This window comes from Manihot esculenta, chromosome 2 (assembly GCF_001659605.2).
Source record: "Manihot esculenta cultivar AM560-2 chromosome 2, M.esculenta_v8, whole genome shotgun sequence".
In the NCBI taxonomy this organism is placed as follows: Eukaryota; Viridiplantae; Streptophyta; class Magnoliopsida; order Malpighiales; family Euphorbiaceae; genus Manihot; species Manihot esculenta.
In genome coordinates, this window is record NC_035162.2 from 12,072,184 (window position 1) to 12,096,225 (window position 24,042).

General features: G+C 35.1%; 3 protein-coding genes across 3 annotated transcripts; 2 read left to right on the plus strand and 1 right to left on the minus strand.

The window, feature by feature from the left end:
• The first annotated feature begins 1,363 nt into the window (after nucleotides 1–1,363).
• Nucleotides 1,364–2,053, plus strand: LOC110608819 (non-specific lipid transfer protein GPI-anchored 4-like). The gene is made up of 3 exons (XM_021748111.1): nucleotides 1,364–1,613; nucleotides 1,701–1,730; nucleotides 1,875–2,053. The coding sequence occupies exons 1-3, from the start codon at nucleotides 1,364–1,366 to the stop codon at nucleotides 2,051–2,053; spliced, it is 459 nt and encodes a 152-aa protein (XP_021603803.1).
• A 5,925-nt stretch (nucleotides 2,054–7,978) lies between these two features.
• LOC110610012 (acetyl-CoA carboxylase 1) lies at nucleotides 7,979–20,303 on the plus strand. The gene is given in 31 exon segments (XM_043954244.1): nucleotides 7,979–8,035; nucleotides 8,037–8,363; nucleotides 8,814–9,020; nucleotides 9,109–9,270; nucleotides 9,373–9,465; nucleotides 9,565–9,660; nucleotides 9,830–10,003; nucleotides 10,428–10,521; nucleotides 10,624–10,811; nucleotides 10,890–10,940; nucleotides 11,032–11,071; nucleotides 11,342–11,466; nucleotides 11,589–11,705; nucleotides 11,809–11,883; nucleotides 11,963–12,019; nucleotides 12,156–12,260; nucleotides 12,487–12,765; nucleotides 12,843–13,031; nucleotides 13,219–13,329; nucleotides 13,432–13,518; nucleotides 13,590–13,766; nucleotides 14,113–14,190; nucleotides 14,443–14,565; nucleotides 14,802–15,071; nucleotides 15,157–15,497; nucleotides 15,813–16,050; nucleotides 16,168–16,520; nucleotides 16,593–16,806; nucleotides 17,333–17,509; nucleotides 17,630–19,777; nucleotides 19,866–20,303. Coding segments are annotated over 31 exon segments (6,810 nt in total). The 3' UTR covers nucleotides 19,923–20,303.
• Nucleotides 20,304–20,543: 240 nt separating this feature from the next.
• LOC110610014 (putative receptor-like protein kinase At4g00960) lies at nucleotides 20,544–23,523 on the minus strand. The gene is made up of 7 exons (XM_021749869.2): nucleotides 22,577–23,523; nucleotides 22,265–22,417; nucleotides 22,057–22,178; nucleotides 21,763–21,973; nucleotides 21,421–21,658; nucleotides 21,151–21,301; nucleotides 20,544–21,065 (listed from the first exon to the last, which is right to left on the minus strand). The coding sequence occupies exons 1-7, from the start codon at nucleotides 23,370–23,372 to the stop codon at nucleotides 20,745–20,747; spliced, it is 1,992 nt and encodes a 663-aa protein (XP_021605561.1). The 5' UTR covers nucleotides 23,373–23,523; the 3' UTR covers nucleotides 20,544–20,744.
• Nucleotides 23,524–24,042: the final 519 nt, after the last annotated feature.

The window sequence follows — 24,042 nt, forward strand, 5'->3', positions numbered from 1 at the left end:
TGAAACTCATAAATATTAGGCAACGAACACGCAAATCATAATAATAACACATAGATCAATTCATCATTTTCTAATAATGGTAATTAATAGTAGAATTCATCAAAAACTTCTTCAGCAATTAACTGTTTTTTTTTTTTTGTTAAAATTAAAACATAAATTAATAATGAAACAAAAATATCAATTAGGGGTAGTTTAATTTGTTCGCCAATTTATTGTATTGGGTAATTGAAAATAATATATAGTAGCAAATTTGTTCAATAAGAAAGAAAATATTAGTTAATTTGAAAAAATCAACAAAATTTCCCTACTTGAACGGGTTGTTTAATCACATAACCGAAAGATACTTTAAATTCCAAGTTTTCAATTCCAATTTCAAACCATAACTTTATTTCACTTGCTTTATTACACAAACGTTAAACTCTAACCAACAATTATAACATCAACTTCATCTTGTTCCCTACAGATTCTGCATTGCTTTCTTTAGCTTTGCTTGACCATCCAATTAACCAAAACTATGAGATTTCTGTTTCTCATTTCCAATTTGGCTACACTGGCAATGTTAGCCCACTGTTCTCGCTATAATAAACACCATAAACACCATATGGCAAAAGCACCATCTCCATTCTTCTCACTTCTACCAGTAATACCACCAGTATCAGTCTCACCCTCACCCTCATCACCATCACTCTCACCCTCATCACCATCGCCATTCTTCTCACTTCCACCAGTAGTATCACCAATATCACGCTCACCCTCACCCTCATCACCATCGCCATTCTCTTCACTTCCACCAGTAATACCACCAGTATCACGCTCATCACCATCGCCATTCTCCTCACTTCCACCAGTAATACCACCAATATCGCGCCCCTCACCATCGCCATTCTCCTCACTTCGACCAGTAATACCGCCAGTATCACCATTACCATTATCACCATCATTCTCACCCTCATCACCATCGCCATTCTTCTCACTTCCACCAGTAATACCACCAGTATCACTCTCCTCATCACCATCACTCTCACCCTCATCACCATCGCCATTCTCCTCACTTCGACCAGTAATACCACCAATATCACCATTACCATTATCACCATCATTCTCACCCTCATCACCATCGCCATTCTTCTCACTTCCACCAGTAATACCACCATTATCATCATCATTCTCACCCTCATCACCATCGCCATCACCATCACTCTCATCACCATCACTCTCATCACCATCACCGTCACCATCTCCATCACGCTCATCACCATCACCATCACCATCTCCATCACCATCATCACTCTCATCACCATCACCATCACCATCACCCTCCTCATTTCCTTCAATGCAACCTATAGAAACTCCTGCACCATCCATGGACGATGAATGTAACACCGTTTTGTATGATATGGTAGATTGTGTACCTTATTTGAGTGTTGGAGGCAAGAATACACTTGATCCCTCATGTTGTGGTGGATTCAGAAGTGTTGTGGCGGTTAATCCCATGTGTATATGTGAAGGACTCGAGAACAGTGCAAAACTGGGGATCGAGTTGAATATGACTAGGGCTGCCCTTCTGCCATCTGCTTGTGGGATTGTTGTTCCTCCCATCAGCAACTGTCACAGTGAGTGAAAATGATGATTTTAATCTCATCTTTACATTCTTGTGCTCATAACATTTTGACGGATTTCTTCTAAATGTATATTTGCAGTCTCTTTGCCTCCTTCAAGTCAAGGAGCAGGTGCGTTTTTGTTGTATACACCAACGAGTCTTTGGTTTAAAATCTTGTAAAATAAATGGGTGAATAGTTTTTTCATATTTGAAGGCTTTTTTTGAAAAAATTTCCGTGCATTGTACATATGACATATACACTTGATGAATGCAGTTGGTTCTCCAAACTCATCACCGCCGCAGCACCCTCCATCAGCAAAGACCCCAATCTCACCAATTCACAAAATGGTTCCAGCTCCAGGCCCATCAAAATCCGGAGGATATTCAATATCTATGTCTTTCTTGGTTCTCATGAGCTCGCTTCCTGTTTCAATCTCTGTTATCTTAGCATAGGGCAGTTTTGTTAAAATGGCAATATTTTTACATTTTTAAATAGGTTCCCATTAGAATTAGACAGCAATCACATTCATTGTCGGTCTTCAACAAAAATGAGTTGTTCTTTGATTTTTTCGTCATTAATTGAGATTGAAATTTCGAGATTCTTTTAATGTTTTTATTTAGTTTTTTTTTCTCAGTAGGAGGGACTTATTTTTGCATTTAATTAACAATTAATTGCCGAGAAACTGATGCAGTTCTGAATGCTTACCATTTTTTCCTCTTTTTTTTTGGTTTTGCCATGTGATTATTTACATTTTAATATATAAAAATAAAATAATTTATTTATTTTCTTTTAAAATTTTCAATTTCGTTAATAATAATCTCTAAGTAAATTGTAAAACCAAACGTTGTTTTTTTTTTTTAATTTAAATTTTTGTGTTATTGATTAGATTACATATCATTGTTCTTATTTAAGATTGTTATAATGAAAAAACTTATAAAGATTTTTATAAATACATAATTATTTCTCATATAACAAAAAATAAAGTACAAATTAATATTTAGTATATTATATGTGGTATACTTAAATAAATTATATTTTTAAATTCACTGTATTATACAACATATTTAATTAAAAAAAATTGTCAATCAATTATTTAAAAAATTTAGATAGAAAGTTAAGATAAAATAAATATAATGACACTTAAAAAAATAGAAAAAGAATTAAATGATAATTAAAGCAAGATATATAAACTCTTCATAAAGGATGTGATGGGCGAAAATCAACCAAATTATGTTCAGTATCAACACTCCGGACAATTTAGGGTTATAAATTGGTTTAAATCTTAATTTTTTTTAAAAAAAAAAACACCTTTTAAATATCATTAAAAATAATTTAAACAAATAATTTAATTACTTTGGAATTTTATTATTAAAATTAATTTTTAATTAATATATTTAAAGTATAATACTACAGCTAGTAGCCTGCTGCTGTCCAAGTAATTTGGAAGAACTTGTTGGTTTCTTTAAACATTGAAGGCCTATATTATTATTATTATTACAAAGAAAATCCCAGATCAAACACGTAAGTCTTCACACGAGAATAGGTAGAGCACCATTGACACACTCAAATCGTTTTTTTCGTTGAAAATACATCAATTTGTTTTTACGTGCTGGCACAAGTTTTCTGTTTTAGCTTGAATTTATCATTCTGCCCTGCCCAGCCCAGCCCAAGTCAGCTTGGCTTTCTTGCTCTCGTTTCCTAAATAAAACGGCACCGTTTCTTTCTCTCTGTCCCATCTGTATTGTTTAGACGTTTATTAGAGCTGGATATCATGTCGTTTAAAGTCTATTCAGTCGAATTAATAATATTAATTTTTTTAAAAAAGTTTTTCTTTAATTTTTTTATGACTTGTTATTTTCGCATTTTTATTAATTTAATTTTTTTTTCTTTTTCATAAAAGACAATTTACGTCAATTCACTATCATAAAAATAAATATAGTTATTCCTATTAAGAGTTTCAGAAATATTTCGATCGTTATTTATGATTTTTGTATTACATATAATACAATCAATTTTCATAATATACAGATCTTTTTAACAGATTTATGGTGGCAATTCTCAGACAATTATTGCATTGAGGAATTTAGTTTCTAATTACAAGCCTTGCATTTTATTTTTTATGAAAATAAAAACTCTTAGATCTCGTATGAAATTTTTTCGTAATTTTTTACACTTTGATAGTTGCTTCTCAGTTAATAGACAAGAATTGGAAGAATATCTTTCGTTAGTATGAGGTCTATTTTTTTGTTGGTTTTTCTTCAAATTTTATTGATTTTGTTGTTTTATAAGATAATGTTCAACGGAGATTTATTAGTTGTTATAGATTTCTGGAATCGCATCGATGACGTTAGTTTTAGAATCTTATTCGAGATTTATCTCGTAAGAGCTCTTTTTTGAAAAATTTTAATAATTTATACTCGAGAGATGAGAAAAAAGGAGAAATATTTTTATCAAATTATCTTATGAAAGAATTTAATTTTAAATGATTTTAAATTTTTATTAGACTCTAGAACTGATATTTCTATTGAATGTGTTTGTCATTAAATGATATTTTTCTTTATTCGATGGAATTTTATTAATACAATAAGTAGTTTTGCTTTAAAAAAATAATATTAAATTTTTAAAAAAATTATAATAATAATAATAATATTTAAAATATTTTTTAAATAATTATATTTTTTATATATTAATATTAAATAACTTAAGGACTAATAAAAATACATATTATATTGAAATTTTTAAAGTCATAAATTTTTAAATACATATGCTCCTTCGCTCCATAGCGTGAGTGTGAAACTACTTTTGATGAAATACTTCAATAAAAACATAAAATTGCTATATCCTTCTTTTCCAAATGGATGAGAGGAAATTCCAGGGGCTTTTTGATCCAGCAAAAAAGGTAATTTATTAAAACTTTAGGAGCCTAAACGTAAAATATTTATAATTATTTTTTAAAAAAATATTATTTTTTATGTGGAGCTCCTGCGGCCTCTAGCCTTGAGTAGCTCCACCACTGATTTCTGATGACTAATAACAATCCATCACTAATTAACATTTACTGCCAGAAAAAATTGGTATAATTGAAACCTCGTATTATATTGAGGACCCATTAGTAATATTACCAATTTCAATGTTGCAGGTACAATGATTGTTCCACAGCCTCTCAAATCTGTTGCTGTGCATTTGCACTTCAAAAAGCCCCCACAATTCAGTTTCTTTGCAAAATTGAATATTAGAAAAATATTATTATCTTTAATTAATATAAATTTCAATTAATAAAAACAGAAAATGTTGAATAATCAAGTGATTATCTATAATATTTCTCAATATTTTATATTTCCCTCATTTGCGAGCAATAATTACTACAAAATATTTTTATGATAAAAAACTATTCCCAATAAAAAAATAATAGGCCATTTTCAATTAAAAAATATTTAAAAGCAAAATCACGTGTAAACATTAGTCTTTATTATCTGCTTGGCCTTTTTTTTTAAGTAATAAGAAAGCTATTTTAAGTAATAAGAAAGCTATTTTTTAAGTAATATGCACTCCTTTAATATATTGTGATTTGAATTTATTTTTATATAAAATTAAATTTCATGACCGCTGAACTTTACCACTCCGATACTCAAAATAATAATTCTGATCCAAGAATCAAAATTTTTTTTCAATGAGTCGATCTAGACCACACGATTTTCAGATCAAGCTTTTTATAGGCTTTAGTCTCTCAACATTTAACTCGGTTTTGAGACCTAATAAGAGAAGGGACAACCGGCCCATCCATCCAGCATATTTGTTACACGCATAATAGAGAAGAATTAAATGTTCGTCTAGCATAAAAGATACGTCTAACATTTTAATACGTACATATCCGTATGACAGGGACAGGTGGCCCAATAATAACAAAATCGTTAGACATCATTAGCCGATAAAAGAAAAGAATAAAATGAGAGTAATTCTCTCATGTCAGACCAAATTTATTCAATTATTCTAGATCTCAAAACATCACTTCATAATAATTTAATTAAATTAAGTATTTATATTAAAATTTATTCAAAATTAATAAAAATATATATATTAATAAAAATATTTAAATTAATAATTATTAAACTAATTTTCATATAAATTCAAACGTGATTATTAAATACGAGAAGATAACCATAAATCTTACAAGATTTTTTTTTTTAATTGTAAAATATGTAAGAAAAATTAATAATGACGATGTAACCTACTCGCAATGCATGAAATTTCCCAAAATTGAACTAATCCAATAATTATTTTTTTTTTAAAAAAAAAAAAGGAAAAAGAAGAAGAAGAAGAGTAAGGATGGCATGGATGCACCTAACCTCCAACCATAAACTAACCTCCCCATGCAAAAAATTAATAGCTCAACTACGTCACCGCCACCTACACTTGTTATCCCATTCATTTAATGATTTAATTGCCCATTATTTCTCCTCCCACTTTATCAAATGAAAATGACAAAATTAGACGACAACAATTTATAAAATTAATTAATAGCTTTAATTTTAAAAAAATATAATAATTTATTTAAAATATTTTTTTATATATTAATATTAAATAATTTATAAAAAATAAAAATTAATATTATTTTAAATATTTTAAAGTGATAAATAATATGAAATAAATAAAAATTTGCTAGAATGACAGATGTGTTATATTTTAAATTTGCAAGAAATACATAACGTACATAAAAAAAAAACCTTGAACATTTGAACTTGGAAGGGTTGGTGGACAACATTACCCAACAATACACAATCAAGACACCAACCTTAGAAAATTTTGATTATTTCTTTAACAAAATCAACAAGGGTTTGTGTTCCTGAAGATTGAAGACTATAGTAATTTTCCTGCTAAATTAAAAATTTATTTTGGATTACTACATTAAACAAAAATAATTTATTCAATAAAAAATGTTTGTTCTATAATATAATTTACAATTAACCCCTTCATAGATTAAATAAAGCAACATTCTTAAGCTTTTTAATTGTTAAGAATTAAAATTACGAGAAAAAGAAAAATAGTTTATGATTTTTTTAATAATAATTTATCATTTCAAATTAATATAATTTTGTTTATTTACATTAAAGTATTTCTAAAATTATTAAGTTAATTTTTTGTTATAAAAGTATTGACATATAAATTATATTCTATTCTATAAATTATTATTTTGATAAAATTAAAGGTAAGTTAAACCACTGAGTGAAGGTATCTTTTGGGGTTTTCCCTTAATTTATGTATATATTTTCCCTGCTGGAGTGCTGGTTATGGCTTTAAAGCAGTGTATGAGAAGAAAGAGAAAGGGAGGGTAGATGGGAACTACCTCTCTTGCTATATGTAGAAAGGGAAAGGAGAGGGGGAGGAGGGGGGGGTGTGGCAGGGCAGATACCACGTGCAGCGTCTCAATTAAAGCCGTTAAGACTTCAAGGCCCACCTCTCTCTCTAACTCAAACCTAACACTCTGCTCTGCACTTCCCTTTAAACTCATACACAACCATTTCAAGCTTGTGAATTTACATCACAGACATATCCTTTCCAACCTCACCATTGAACATTCTTTCTGTTCGATGCAATTTTCCTTTTAGATTCCAACTTATGCTTTCTTACCCATTAGCCCAATTCAGTTCAGTTTGATCCCAGCTTCCAAGATTTCGCCTCATCTCCAGGTTGTTGTCATGTTTTTATTGTTTTTGAAACTGGGTTTTGCTTAGATTTTTTGATAATGTTTGCAAGCATTTCCTTTTTCCTTTTTCAGAAGTTCTGGGAATTTTGGGTGCTGTTTCTTTCTGGGGGTGGTTTTTGCAATTTTTGTTGATTGAGGTTAAGTTTACCATAGATTTGGGAATCTACTTGTTCACTTTTTGTGGGGCTAAAGACTATTTCTTTGAAAAATCTTTACGAGCACCTTTTCGTTGTTATCAATATCACTAGGATCCGGCATCAGAGATAATTTACTCTTAGGCTGCGTTTGGTTGCTCACAACTTAATTAGGAATAAGCTTGATGGATGGGGTGCGTTTTTAGTTATTTAGACCTTCGATATATAACGACTCTACGATGAAAGCTAGACTTCATGGTGCCATAAGATGAAGAAGTCTACATGAAGTCTCATCCAGTGCAACCAAACAGAGTCTTACTATAATTGGATGGTTCCCTTCAAGTTCATACCTGCTTTTAAATTTAATTTTGTTGATTCTTTTGATTTGCGAATTTTTGCTCAACTAAGGACAGTTAAGTTTACTAAGGTAGGTCCAGCAAGTGAAATTGTATTCCAAGAATAAGATTAGATGAATGAGAATGACTTAATTTAATGACTGATTTCCCAACCAATAATTTTTGGTAACACATATCCTGTTTATGCAGCATGTTGGAAACACAAAGGAGACCACCGGTGCTGGTGGGTGTTGCTCGTGGAAACGGTTACATAAATGGAGTAGTTTCAACAAGGAGCCCTGCTACGATATCTGAAGTGGATGAGTTTTGCTATGCTCTTGGAGGGAAGAGGCCAATCCATAGTATTTTAATTTCAAACAATGGAATGGCAGCTGTCAAGTTCATACGTAGTATTAGAACATGGGCTTATGAAACATTTGGTACTGAGAAGGCAATCTTGTTGGTGGCCATGGCAACTCCAGAAGACATGAGAATCAATGCAGAGCATATTAGAATTGCTGATCAGTTTGTGGAAGTTCCTGGTGGGACAAATAATAATAACTATGCAAATGTGCAGCTCATTGTAGAGGTGTGTATATGGACTCTCTAATATTTGGGTGGATGTCAAATTTCATTTTTGTTTGAGCTCAAAGTATTTGAAACAAAGCATCAATGATGACTGAAATTCTGTCATTCTTAGCAGGTTATTTACTGAAATTAGTGAATCATGATGTGATTTTTAAAGGAGAAAAAAATAGTCATGACATGTATACTACAATTGAGTTATTTGTCATTTGGGCTAGAACCTTTTGAAGTCCTCCTTTCTTCTAGTAGTGATATGATGTCTCAGAATATCATCAACATGAATTAGCAGATACCATAAAATTGCTTGCTCTTGCAAGATATAATTTTTAGTTACCTTAAGATCGTTCTGTCTAATTTTGGCTTGTTTGGTAATGTGAATCAGTGAACTATAGAAGATGAAAGCTTGTTGCGCTTATTTGGTTTCTATAACAAAATTTTAATTCATGGTTGCCAGATGGCAGAAATAACCCGTGTTGATGCTGTTTGGCCTGGTTGGGGCCATGCATCCGAGAATCCTGAACTGCCAGATGCACTGGCTGCCAAGGGGATTGTATTTCTTGGGCCTGCAGCTACTTCAATGGCGGCACTGGGTGATAAAATTGGCTCATCTTTGATTGCTCAAGCAGCTGATGTCCCTACTCTTCCATGGAGTGGTTCTCATGTAATTATCTTAACTTTTATTTATTTATTTTTTTTTCTAATTTTGCAGCTTCATTCCATGTCTAAGACACTATGTGTCTGTCCTCCAGGTGAAAATTCCTCCAGAAAGTTGTTTGATTGCCATCCCAGATGAGGTATACAGGGAAGCATGTGTATATACTACAGAGGAAGCAATTGCAAGTTGTCAAGTTGTTGGTTACCCAGCAATGATCAAGGCATCATGGGGTGGTGGTGGTAAAGGCATAAGAAAGGTTCACCTTCTACAGGACAAAGTTTTGAATTTCTAACTGGCAAGGATTTAACTAATGGAATATCATAAACTGACTTTTCATATTTTCTTTTGGATTCTCTAGGTTCATAACGATGATGAAGTTAGGGCATTGTTCAAGCAAGTTCAGGGTGAGGTTCCAGGATCACCCATATTCATAATGAAGGTTGCTTCCCAGGTTAGATTATCTTTTCTTCCATTTATTTTGAATGATTTTGCTCTATGATTCAAAGATTATACATCTACTTTTGCTGATCCATTTGTTTTTCTCATTTAGAGTCGGCATTTGGAAGTCCAGTTACTTTGTGATCAGTATGGAAATGTAGCAGCTTTGCATAGCCGTGATTGCAGTGTCCAGAGGCGGCACCAAAAGGTAAGTTTCTTTGCCATTTCTAATCTTTAATTTGGTTAACTTTCCTACTTCTTATCTTTTCCTTTTTCCCAGAAAAATGAGATCATAATATTTTCTTCTCCACTATTGGTGCATACATCTCTAAGGATTGTTTCCATACAAAAGCTGACTTCTTGTGTGTGCAAAATAGATAATTGAGGAGGGTCCAATAACTGTTGCACCTCTGGAGACAGTCAAAAAGCTAGAGCAAGCAGCTCGAAGGTTAGCAAAAAGTGTGAATTATGTTGGAGCAGCTACTGTTGAGTATTTGTACAGTATGGACACTGGAGAGTATTACTTCCTGGAGCTCAATCCCCGGTTGCAGGTATGTGATTTTTTTTTCAGACTTCAGTTTTTTCTTGTCAATTGTCATACACATTACGCTTTCATTTTACGTATTCCATCAACTTTTCTGGCATATCTAGTGCTTTTGTGATATGTTGCAAAAAAGAAAAAAGTAAAAAAAAAAAACTACATCTGAAGTTGACAACTGGATATAGAATTATAGTTTGCTATCTAGAACCTTGGATATGACTTTTGTCAAAAAAAGTTTATAGCTCTTGGGATGATAATTCACTGTGATACTAAAATTTGTCCTACAGTGAGGCCAGACCACACAGAAGAGCGGTTATTTACATTATTTTCTTTTCCTTCCATTTATAGGCATCCATAAGTTAAAATGGCAAATTCATTCCCTTATAAATTGTTTTTTTACTTTTCTAAAGATTTTTAAATTAATTCTGATGCAGGTGGAGCATCCTGTCACTGAATGGATTGCTGAAATAAATTTGCCAGCAGCACAGGTAGCTGTTGGGATGGGAATTCCTCTCTGGCAAATTCCTGGTATGTCATTCACAAGATTTTGAAATTCAACAAGACAATCTTGGTTAGCTAATGAACATATATTTCTTTGGCTTTTTGTGTCTTTGTGCTTTTTTTAATTAGAGATAAGGCGATTTTATGGAAAGGAACATGGTGGAGGATATGATGCTTGGAGGAAAACTTCAGCAGTTGCTGTTCCTTTTGATTTTGACCAGGCAGAGTCAACAAGGCCGAAAGGTCATTGCGTAGCTGTGCGTGTAACAAGTGAGGATCCTGATGATGGTTTTAAGCCTACAAGTGGAAAAGTACAGGTAAGGTTCTCAGGTTGACATTTCTCATTTCATGTTTCTCCCTTATAATAAAACCTAAATTTGTATGGTCTCATACAGGAGCTAAGTTTTAAAAGCAAGCCAAATGTGTGGGCTTACTTCTCTGTTAAGGTGCTTTTTCTTTTCCCCCTTTTCCCTATGAGATTTTTCTGTTGACAGAACCTTGGATTCTAACACTAATAATTTAAATTCTGATGTGCAGTCTGGTGGAGGCATTCACGAATTCTCAGATTCTCAATTTGGTAAGTACCAGTTGTTAACGTGTTTTATAACTTGATTATTTAATTGAATTAAATCAATTTAGTGCAATTTGATGAAAAATTGCACTCTTTCACTTTCCATCTTTTTTGTGATTTGAACTTTTGAATTTTTTTTCTTAACAATAATCATACATTCAAGCCAACTCCAAGTGATGCAAGTGGTCACCAATGCCTAATTCTTTGCTTAGTTCATTTTCAAATAGATATTTGCTGCTCAAATTAATTCTTCACTTTGTCATGATCTTTCCTCAGGACATGTTTTTGCATTTGGGGAGTCCAGAGCTTTGGCTATAGCAAATATGGTTCTTGGGCTGAAAGAAATTCAAATTCGAGGAGAAATTCGTACTAATGTTGATTACTCAATTGACCTTTTACATGTAATAAAACTTTTCACTTGTTGATGATCCATTTCTATTTACCTTACTCGCACAGATTAAGAGAAGGAAGCTAAAAAGTATCCTCCAGGAATAAAATTAACATGAGATGAAATGTTATGCAGGCTTCCGATTATAGGGATAACAAAATTCACACAGGTTGGTTGGACAGTAGAATTGCTATGCGGGTTAGAGCTGAAAGGCCCCCTTGGTACCTCTCTGTTGTTGGAGGGGCTCTGTATGTAAGTAGTCATGCATTGACATGAAAAGAGGAACCATAAACTAGTCTGCTATTTTTTATCTTGCAGAATGCACCATTTACTAGTCCTGTTTTGTTTGCCTCAGAAAGCATCTGCTAGCAGTGCAGCTATGGTTTCAGATTATGTTGGTTATCTTGAAAAGGGACAAATCCCTCCCAAGGTACCTAAAGAAGAATTTATATTTGTGAATCTGTTCCTTATTAGGTTGATATATTAATGTCATTTGGTTCTGCTTTCAGCACATATCGCTTGTGAACTCTCAAGTTTCATTGAACATTGAAGGAAGCAAATACATGGTATTATTACCTGTCATTGTCATTATCCTTCTCAAGAATAAAAATATTCATTTATGGTCTTCATTAATTTCTGAAGAATTTTGGTTCAGAGGCTTTGGTAATACATGCCATTAACATTTTGGAAAATCATACCTAGATTGACATGGTTAGAGGGGGTCCAGGAAGCTATAGATTGAGGATGAATGAATCAGAGGTTGAAGCAGAGATACATACTTTACGTGATGGGGGTTTATTGATGCAGGCAAGAATTCATTTCCTATAATGTCTTATAATTATTTCCTCGTGGATGTTCTTCAATTATGTTGTGAAGCTCTATGTGACTTTCGTTTCTTTTTTCTTTTTAATTTGTTATGCTTTCTTTTCCTCTTCTTTTTCTTCTTCTTCCTTTACTATGTTTTTGACACTTCATAAAAGATTATGCTTCTTATTTTTATTTTTATTTTTTTTTTTTATTTTTTTTTTTACAGTTGGATGGAAACAGTCATGTGATATATGCAGAGGAAGAAGCTGCTGGAACTCGCCTTCTCATTGATGGAAGGACTTGCTTGCTACAGAATGATCATGATCCATCGAAGTTAGTGGCAGAGACGCCATGCAAGCTGCTAAGGTACTTGGTTTCAGATGGTAGTCATATTGAAGCTGACTCTCCGTATGCAGAAGTTGAAGTTATGAAGATGTGCATGCCTCTTCTTTCACCTGCTTCTGGAGTTATTCAGTTTAAAATGACTGAAGGTCAAGCAATGCAGGTACAAAATATTTCATTTAGTTTGCTTTTGTCTAATATCGGTTTTGCTGTGAAGTTGAGAAGTCAGTTCTGTTGTAGGCTGGTGAGCTTATAGCACGGCTTGATCTTGATGATCCTTCAGCTGTGCGAAAGGCTGAACCTTTTCATGGTAGCTTCCCAGTACTGGGGCCCCCAACTGCTATTTCTGGTAAAGTTCATCAGAGATGTGCTGCAAGTCTAAATGCAGCTCGTATGATTCTTGCTGGCTATGACCATAATATCAATGAAGTAAGTATTCTCGTGCCCTTCAGAGTGGATTTTGAAAATCATTAGCATGAATCAATTGTTTACTCTCATCTTTATATTTATCGACTTTTAATATATATTTCATATACTTCAAAAATATCATATGATTTTTACCTGTTTGTTTTACATTTTTTTGAAATCTATTATTTTACCTGGATGATTTTGACAGGTTGTTCAAAACTTGCTCAATTGTCTTGATAGTCCTGAACTCCCTTTCCTTCAGTGGCAAGAATGCTTGTCTGTTCTAGCAACTCGCCTTCCCAAAGATCTTAGAAATGAGGTGCATATTTATCATGCATCTTTGATTTGATCTCTGCCTTCTTGCTCATATAGTGGATTTAGTGTAACACAGTCTGATGTTGCCTTGGCTCAATTGTTTCAGTTGGAATCAAAGTATAGGGAGTTTGAGGGGATTTCGTGCTCTCAGAACGTTGACTTTCCTGCCAAATTGCTAAGGGGTGTTCTTGAGGTGAGTTCCTTATTTGAACCCTCCTTTCTCTTTTAGTGGAATATGGTTGAAGTGTGTGCATTTTTCTCCAGGCCCATCTTTCCTCCTGTCCTGAAAAAGAAAAAGGAGCCCAGGAAAGGCTTGTTGAACCTTTGATGAGTCTTGTGAAGTCTTATGAGGGAGGACGGGAGAGTCATGCCCGCGTCATTGTGCAATCACTTTTTGCAGAGTATTTATCAGTTGAAGAATTGTTTAGTGACCACATCCAAGTAAGCTTGTTTCCATCAAATATAGTATTGGTATTATTATGCTTTTATCTGTTATGAACTTATGATTGCTTGGGACTGCCAAAATCTTTCTAATTCACGTCTTCTGGAACAACATGGCTTCAATAAGAGAGAACATTCAATATTATTTATTCACTTATGGCTTTTTATTGAAGCCTGTAATTTTTTGTGATCTTCTAGTCACTGTTGTTTTAATTTGTTTGCTGGATGGACCTTTCTTCTTGGTATATTAGGAACTCTGATAGGTTACTCCAAAATTATATTCTTCTTACTCTTTTATGTTAGAGCAAGTTAACACTTCCTAAAATATACTTTTGCATTTTTTTAGGCCGATGTGATTGAACGTCTTAGACTTCAATACAAGAAAGACTTGTTGAAAGTTGTGGACATCGTCCTTTCTCATCAGGTATCAAACTTTATAATGTGCTCTTATATATATATATATATATGTGTGTATATATATACATATATATACATATATATATGTACATATATATACATATATATCTGTATATATATATGTATATACATATATATATACATATATATATGTATATATATGTACATATATATACATATATATATGTATATATATATGTATATATACATATTCAAGTTTATATGGAGACACTTTGTACTAATGTTATATTTGTTGTAGGGTATCAGGAGCAAAAATAAGCTGGTACTACGACTCATGGAACAATTGGTTTATCCTAACCCTGCTGCATATAGGGATAAACTAATCCGATTCTCTCAACTTAACCATATAAATTATTCTGAGGTTGGTCTAATTGAGCATGTGTTTTTTAATCTGGGTTTCTTTGTTGTTCAATATTCTATTTTAGACAAGAAATTGTAGGTCTGCAACAGGAAGAGGATTCTAGATTTCTAATGTTTTCTGTTCATGGATTATTCCCTCCATCTATCATTTTCGTCACTCATTTTTTTATGTAATTTCTCTAGTCATTAATGTGATGCTTGTTTTTCAAAACCTTGATATCTGATTTGCATATGCAGTTGGCACTGAAGGCAAGTCAACTGTTAGAACAAACCAAGCTGAGTGAACTTCGTTCCACCATTGCTAGAAGCCTTTCCGAATTGGAGATGTTTACAGAGGATGGTGAAAATATGGATACTCCCAAGAGGAAAAGTGCGATTAATGAACGCATGGAGGACCTTGTGAGTGCTCCTTTGGCTGTTGAAGATGCCCTCGTGGGTCTGTTTGATCACAGTGATCACACCCTTCAAAGGCGGGTAGTGGAAACTTATGTTCGAAGGCTATATCAGGTAACATATTTCAAGCTCTTGAAACTTTTGTGATTTTATTTCAATACAATCATTTCCTTAATTTACTTTTTGTACATGCCACCAGCCCTATCTTGTAAAGCATAGTGTCAGGATGCAGTGGCATAGATCTGGTCTTATTGCTTCATGGGAGTTCATGGAAGAGCATATTGGGAGAGAGAATGGTTCTGAAGATAAAATGTTGGATGAGCCAGTGATGGACAAACACTGTGACAGGAAGTGGGGAGCGATGGTTATCACAAAATCTCTACAATTTTTGCCTGCAATTATTAGTGCTGCATTAAGGGAAACAACTCCTGCCCATCATGAAGCCATTCCAAATGGATCTTTAGGACCAGCTAACTTTGGTAATATGATGCATATTGCATTGGTGGGCATCAACAACCAGATGAGTCTACTTCAGGATAGGTATTTTCCCAAATGATCCTATTAAACTTACATTAAGTTGTTTATGCATCCAGCTAAAGTATAATTTATTTACTATCCTGAGACTTACCACTTTGTAATAAGTTGAAACCTTTGAGATTAGATGGTTTGAGTTGTAATGGTACCAAATGATAGATTCTTTGGGGAAGACAGCAATTACCCTGTTTCTATAACCCTTAAAAGATACACACACGTGCAAAAGCAAGCATGCCAAGAAAACTTTTTTCAAACTGTCAAATGTGGTAATATAACATCAGCGTGAGCATGCCTTTTACTGGAAATTGAAAATTTTTGCAGTGGTGATGAGGATCAGGCTCAAGAGAGAATAAACAAGTTAGCCAAAATTCTTAAAGAACAAGAAGTAGGCTCTAGTTTGCGCACAGCAGGTGTTGGGGTTATTAGCTGTATCATACAAAGGGATGAAGGCAGAGCCCCTATGAGGCACTCCTTTCACTGGTCAACAGAGAAGCTCTATTACGAGGAGGAACCTCTATTGCGACATCTAGAACCCCCATTATCCATCTACCTTGAACTGGTTGGTTACTATCTGGCTTATTTCTTTTTTTCAGGGAAAAAAGTAAATTAAAAAATGAAAGTGAAGAGAACTTTAATTCATTTGATCTGTTGCTTATTATGATTTGTTTTCATCCAGGACAAACTTAAAGGTTATGGGAATATACAATATACTCCATCGCGGGACCGACAGTGGCACTTGTACACTGTTGTAGACAAGCCTGGGTCAATCCAGAGGATGTTTCTTAGAACCCTTGTTAGGCAGCCAACAACAAATGAAGGGTTTGCTGCATATCAAGGGCTGGGTATAGAAGCACCCCATGCACAGTGGGCTATGTCCTTTACGTCAAGGAGCATCTTGAGGTCCTTAGTGGCTGCAATGGAGGAGTTGGAGCTTAATGTCCACAATGCTACTGTCAAATCTGAACATGCTCATATGTACCTCTGTATCTTACGGGAACAACAAATAGATGACCTTGTGCCATACCCCAGGTAACTGTCTTAATTATATCTCATGCAATAAGTTGGTGAACTTCTGATCTTAAGTGGAGACTTTGTCATTAGGAGAGTTGATACTGATGCTGGCAAGGAAGAAGCTGCTGTAGAGAGAGTCTTGGAAGAAATGGCTAGGGAAATACATGCATCCGTTGGAGTAAAAATGCACAGGTTAAATGTTTGTGAGTGGGAAGTGAAGCTCTGGTTGTCATCCTCTGGAAAAGCAAATGGTGCTTGGAGAGTTGTTATCACAAATGTTACTGGACACACCTGTGCAGTAAATGTAAGTCTTTACACAGTTTCATGCATGTTTAGTAAACCTATCAATGCATTTTGATTTGAATGCACTGAAAAAAATCTCTCTCATCCATCCGTGCATTTCAGCAGACAAAGAGGAAAGAATGACTTGTAAATAGCAAAATAAACAATGGTCAAATATCAATGAGTAATTATTACCAGTGATTAAACTTAGATGGGTATAAATTGTAACTTAGGTTTTGTCACATAGTTTCCTATCAAATATATTACTTGCCTAACTAAATGGAGAATTGGGGGCAAATAACTGTCACCAGTTTATATTGTTTGAAACTCTATGCAAGTTTTGGTATGGATTTTTTTTTCTTGCTATTGGAATCTAGCAATTTCATGCCTAATGCCAGTGTAGGTGAGGTATGATATTACCACCACATATATTTCAATATAAAAATAAAATATTTTGGGTCTTGTTCCTGTATTACTTTAATTATTATTTTTTTAAAATTATTATGGAAAGGTAAGCATAATTGTGGTGCTGGTTAATTGACAATCAGATATACCGAGAAGTAGAGGATATCAGCAAACATGGAGTGGTGTACCATTCAATCTCTGTGCGGGGTCCTCTGCATGGTGTGATGGTAAATGCTGTTTATCAGCCCTTGGGTGTTCTTGATCGGAAACGTCTGTTGGCAAGGAGAAGCAACACCACTTACTGCTATGATTTTCCGTTGGTCAGTCTTTAATATTTACATGTTTAACAACTTTTGATGTTGGTTAATCCCCTTTTCTTTAGCACAAAAAAGAAGAAATAACTGTTCAGTTATGTTTCTGAGTATATGGCTTGATTTCAGGCGTTTGAGACGGCCTTGGAACAAATATGGGCATCACAGTTGAGTGGACAACCTAAGGATAATATTCTTCTCAAAGTCACAGAACTTGTATTTGCTGATCAGAAAGGTAGCTGGGGCACTCCTCTTGTTCTTGTGGAGCGCCCAGCTGGATCGAATGATGTTGGCATGGTAGCATGGAGCATGGAAATATCTACCCCTGAATTCCCTTGTGGAAGGACAATTTTAGTAGTAGCAAACGATGTGACCTTCAAAGCTGGGTCTTTTGGGCCAAGAGAGGATGCATTTTTCTTTGCAGTAACTGATCTTGCTTGCACTAAAAAGCTGCCTTTAATTTATTTGGCAGCAAACTCCGGTGCCCGAATTGGAGTTGCTGAGGAAGTAAAATCCTGCTTTAAAGTTGGTTGGTCAGATGAATCATGCCCAGAACGTGGTTTTCAATATGTATATTTGAGCCCTGAGGATTACACTCACATTGGATCATCTGTGATAGCCCATGAGTTAAAGCTGCCTAGTGGAGAAATCAGATGGGTGATAGAAGCCATTGTTGGCAAGGAGGATGGCTTGGGAGTAGAGAATTTATCAGGAAGTGGGGCCATTGCTAGTGCATATTCTAGGGCATACAAGGAAACCTTCACGTTAACATATGTCACTGGTAGAACAGTGGGAATTGGTGCTTATTTAGCTCGGCTTGGGATGCGATGCATACAGAGGCTTGATCAACCAATTATTTTGACTGGTTTCTCTGCACTAAACAAACTCCTTGGCCGTGAGGTGTACAGCTCTCACATGCAACTTGGTGGACCTAAAATAATGGCAACCAACGGAGTAGTGCATCTTACTGTCTCAGATGATCTGGAAGGCGTATCCGCCATTCTGAATTGGCTAAGCTGTATTCCTCCTCATATTGGTGGCACACTTCCAATTCTAAGCCCTTCAGATCCTACTGAAAGGCCTGTGGAGTACTTCCCAGAAAACTCATGTGACCCTCGTGCTGCTATTTGTGGTGCCACAGACAGTAGTGGGAAGTGGCTTGGGGGTATTTTTGACAGGAATAGTTTTGTTGAGACACTGGAAGGCTGGGCTAGGACAGTTGTAACTGGAAGGGCAAAGCTTGGAGGAATCCCTGTTGGAATAGTTGCTGTTGAGACACAAACTGTAATGCAAGTGATTCCTGCTGACCCAGGACAGCTTGATTCTCATGAGAGGGTTGTCCCTCAGGCTGGGCAAGTATGGTTTCCAGATTCTGCCACCAAAACAGCTCAAGCAATATTGGATTTCAACCGAGAAGAGCTTCCACTTTTCATTCTTGCTAACTGGAGAGGCTTTTCAGGTGGACAGAGGGATCTTTTTGAAGGGATACTTCAGGCAGGTTCAACCATAGTTGAGAACCTCAGGACATACAAGCAACCTGTTTTTGTGTACATCCCCATGATGGGTGAGCTTCGTGGTGGGGCATGGGTTGTCGTGGATAGTCAGATCAATTCAGACCGCATCGAAATGTATGCTGATCGAACAGCTAAAGGAAATGTCCTTGAGCCTGAAGGAATGATCGAGATTAAATTCAGGACAAAAGAGCTGCTTGAATGCATGGGTCGGCTTGATCAGCAGCTAATCACTTTGAAGGCAAAACTTCAGGAAGCCCAACATAGTGGAACTTATGGGATGGTTGAATCTATACAACAGCAGATAAAATCCCGTGAAAAGCAACTCTTGCCAGTGTACACTCAGATAGCCACCAGATTTGCGGAGCTTCATGATTCTTCCCTGAGGATGGCTGCAAAGGGAGTGATCAGAGAAGTTGTGGATTGGGGCAGATCCCGGGTTTACTTCTACAAAAGGTTGCGTAGGAGAATTGCCGAGGATTCACTAATGAAGACTCTGAAAGATGCAGCTGGTGATAATCTGTCACATAAACCTGCAATGGACTTGATCAAAAAGTGGTTTCTGGATTCAGATATTGCGAGAGGCAGGGAAGATGCATGGGGGGACGACGAAGCTTTCTTTGCATGGAAGGATAATCCAAGGAATTATGAAGAGAATTTACAAGAATTGAGAGTCCAGAAGGTATTGCTTCAATTAGCAAGCATTGGTGAATCCTTGTCAGATTTGAAAGCTCTACCTCAAGGGCTTGCTGCCCTTCTAAGAAAGGTAAACCATTATATATAGACTTTGATTTACTCATACTTCAATCTTGTTTACTCCTCAAACCATGAGATGATGGATTGTATTAATGCAGGTGGACCCATCAAGCCGAGGGCAATTGATTAATGAGCTCCGTAAAGTGCTTAATTGATTGGCGATATACCCTTTAAAAAGTAACTATGGTTCTCTGTACCCATAATATGTTCATCTTTCAGCTTTAGTTACATTCAGCTGAGAAACAAATATAGTTTCATCTTCAGTGCCATTTGTAAACCTCAGCAGCTGTATTTTATCAACCAAGAGAGAACCTCAGTTGTAAATTGGAGGATCTCACGGATCCCTTTTAGCACTTAACAAAATGTAATTTGGGTGAAATAGGAGTAGATTTCTATTGTTAAGGGTGGAAATTGGCGAGAATTGAAGCCCATGCTCCCCATGGCTGTTCCTTGGCTTGTTACTGATTATTTTTGTAATAATCTGTGAGCTGTATTAATTATTTTATATATATGAATAAAGGTTCATTAGTGCTCCAGCAATTTTCTAGTCATTGCATTTTGCCCTTGATCATCTTAATGTTGTTGTTACATGATGATTTGAGAACTATAATGTCGTAAATGACTGAACAGACTAACACATAATCCTCTATGCTTAAATGGACCAGAACCAGAAAACTTTCCGAAACAAACTCCAGACTGCTGCAAAATACATCAAAAATTTATATGCAGCAGCAGCAGTATTAATAAAGGTCGACTGCCCATAGCTGGTGGAGATGTTGGACTGACTTTGATCAACTCAATATTTATTGCATTTGTGTTCAACTTGAATACAGCAAATATTACATTCAAATTTCTAGTTAAGATACTGCAAGAACAGAAATCAAAAAGAAAAGGTTCACATGAAAATCTGGAGAAAAATAGATCCTGTTGCTGCAGCCTGCAGGAACATGCTTAATGAATTTAACCTTCCTCAAACACTATCGAGGGTACAGCTCGGAGGTCGAAACTTCATTTCTGGATTGCTGGACATCTTCATTTGACCTTTCATTTGTTGACAATGATGCCTCTGTCCTCAATGCACTCTGCATAAAAAATGCAGGTTTTGAGGGAACTGGCAGAGTAATAGAATAGCCACCGAGCAGAGTAAAAACTTGAGCCATTGTTGGTCGATTAGCTTCATGTTCTTGAACACATAGTAATCCAATGTGGATGGATCTCATCATCTCACTTCTCGGTGCAACTCTCATGGTGGGATCTATCAAATTTAAAGCTGTCCCTTCATTCCAATTTTTCCAACTCTGCAGTAATTCCAGCAAGTGAACTTATAATTGTCCTAAATTATGAAAATAAAGAAAAGAAGCACTCATAATCGATAATACGTACATATGTCAGAAGGTCCTCTTCTTCCTCCCCAATACCAGCGCCGCTGCTCTTTTGGCCGCTCGCAATTTCCAAAACTAAAACACCAAAGCTGAAAACATCTGACTTGACAGAGAAGCGTCCATGGTGTATATATTCTGGAGCCATATATCCACTGCAAAATATCATCAGCAAAAAAGTTATATTTTTCAGTGATGTGTACTAGTTGATATCTTGATATTTTGATTTAGAATGAAAAGTTGCATCCTTTTTTTGCCTAATTCTTATACTTACAAGGTCCCCACAATTCTACTTGTTTCTTCTTGCGTTTGATCTACTTCAAATAATCTTGCCATGCCAAAATCTGAAATTTTTGGATTCATCTCTTCATCTAATAATACGTTACTAGCTTTGAGATCACGATGTATAATTCGAAGTCGAGAATCTTCATGAAGGTAAAGAAGACCTCGAGCAATGCCTACGATAATTTTGTAGCGCCTCTCCCAATCCAAATGTGTTCTCTTGATAGGATCTACAATTTCATTGACACATTATATGTTCTGAATATGGTAATAAAAATAATTAAGGAAGACTAGTTTAGGAAAAAAAACAGGCCAAGCTTTATAGCAGACATACCAAATATGAAGTGGTCGAGGCTGGAGTTGGGCACAAACTCATAGATAAGAAGCCTTTCTTTTCTTTCAAGGCAGAAACCCAGAAGTCTAACCAAATTCTTGTGCTGAAGCTTGGCCACCAATAGGACCTCATTCTTAAACTCTAGTTGTCCCTGTTTTGATTCCTTGGACAACCTTTTTACAGCTATGTGTTGTCCATTAGGAAGCTCACCCTGGAAACACATCAAAATAAAAGTTTCATATATAGCACAGTGATCACAAGACAGATTTTAAATTTCTAGATTGAATATGTTACTTTGTACACAGCTCCAAATCCACCCTGTCCAAGCTTATTTTCTTCAGAGAAGTCATTTGTTGCCGTTCTCACAGTGCCAAAGTCAAATTGCAAGGATTCCGCATCTTCAATTTCAGAATCAACTGCATCAGAATGAGCAAAATTTGCAAAGAACAGAGTTAACTATTTGAAATAAAGTGAAGCAATATGAACAACTTCTTAGACTTACCTATGCCGTTGAACCCTTCCTTCTTATTCATTGCTTCTGTGCGTTTGAACTCTTTCTTCTTATTCCTTGCTCTCAAGAATATGAATACGCAAATTGCAACTATTGTAGAAACAGCTACTGTGACAATTACAATGATCACAACGAGGGATTTTCCTGAAAAAAGTAAAACATAAATTTAATTTCTTCATTTTTAAAATCGTTTGTTTGGTCTGAAAATTGGAAACAGAGTAACGTTGACATAGCCAGATCTTCAAGATTTTTATAACGTTAACACGTCCTCGACTATGCTTCAGCGGTTTAACTTATGGGTACCTGGTGGAGGTGGAGATGGCGCAGACGGCATATTCTCAGGACTGTAGAAACGGTCTGTCTCATATCTGAAATTACAGCTTGGGTTAATAACTCTTCCTCCAGTATTAAATTCACAACACTCTGGAATAAGTCCCGAAGCAAAATGCAGACAATCTCTGCATTCAGATTCAGTTAAATCAGGAGTACACTGCACAAGTGCATATATGGTTTGAAAGTTGGGGTCAAGGGTTTGGTTATAATCAAACTTGTAACGAGAATCACCCGCCGCAGCTCTGTCCCTAAGACTGTCTAACAAGGTCATCCTCGACTGATTGAACCCACTTATCTTGGATTCGGAGACATTCTTCATTCTGTCATTGCTGTGCACAAAAAAAAAAAGTCGGCGGCCTTCATTAAGTCTGAAAATGTCGCGGTATGAATAGCGCACCATACAATCATCTAGCCCGCCAATGGCCTCCTTCGAGGTTGGACAGAGCACGAGGAGAGAATCACTGGCATTTTTTATACAGTCACGGCAAGCTTGAGGGGTAATGTCTGGTCTACAGAGAGCAATAGATTTAACAACGTCAGGATCTTGTCCATAAGAGAAATTGTAGAAGCCGTTGTTTATTTCAGTGTTGGTGTAGATGGAAGTGAGGAGCTGTTTGAGATTTGCCTGGTAGGTACTTTTAATGGCGTAGTTACCCTTGTCTGGAAGACAAGCCTTGTATAACATTTCTGGCTGAGACTGGGCTGTGAGAACCAAGAAATGAATGGCGAGCGGACAAAGAAAGAAAAGAGATGTAGAAGAAGCCATATTCTTTTGTGTTATCCTGCCTGCCTTTCTGATCAGTGTATACAGGTGGTGATGATGATGAGCAATGTGTCAACTTGAAGAACGGGAAAGAGCAGGGAGAAAAGAAAATTAAAATCAGAGGAAATTTTGCAAATGGGACTTTAGGATTATGGGTTTCAAATCCAATCTCATTGTCGTCCAATTAAATAACGAGGTGGTCCATGTTGGACTACATGGTCCATGTTGGACTGGGTCAGTGGTTTGTGTTGTTCGGAGAAATTGCTATAAAATTCTCTTTCTGTACGCCAAATAAAAAGAAAAATTTTACACGCGGTCGTCATATGAATACAACGTGACGATATATACAAAAAAATCCATTAAATATTTTTAATTTAATAAATTATAATATAATTTTTAAAATTTTATATTAATAAAAATATAATTTTTTAATTTAAATTTATATGAAAGTAAATATATTTTATTTTTATTATATGTATTATTAAATATATTATATTATATAAATATTTATTATAAATAAATTTTTATTATATAAAATATTACATATAAATAATATATATTAAAATATTTATATATATTTAATATTATGAATTATGTGTATAATTTTTTTAAAGTAATAAATTGGATATGAAGACTCAAAACATGAATCTCCTAGTATACTTTTATTTATTGA

Bases quoted from the DNA above. Each gene is read 5' to 3' on its own strand.
- LOC110608819 (XM_021748111.1), top strand. From the start codon at position 1,364: ATGGACGATGAATGTAACACCGTTTTGTATGATATGGTAGATTGTGTA. The intron at 1,614-1,700 runs GTGAGTGAAAAT...GTATATTTGCAG, and splicing joins TCCCATCAGCAACTGTCACA to TCTCTTTGCCTCCTTCAAGT. The intron at 1,731-1,874 runs GTGCGTTTTTGT...TGATGAATGCAG, and splicing joins TCCTTCAAGTCAAGGAGCAG to TTGGTTCTCCAAACTCATCA.
- LOC110610014 (XM_021749869.2), bottom strand. From the start codon at position 23,372: ATGGCTTCTTCTACATCTCTTTTCTTTCTTTGTCCGCTCGCCATTCAT. The intron at 22,179-22,264 runs GTAAGTCTAAGA...ATTCTGATGCAG, and splicing joins GGAAGGGTTCAACGGCATAG to TTGATTCTGAAATTGAAGAT. The intron at 21,066-21,150 runs GTACGTATTATC...GAATTACTGCAG, and splicing joins AAGAGGACCTTCTGACATAT to AGTTGGAAAAATTGGAATGA.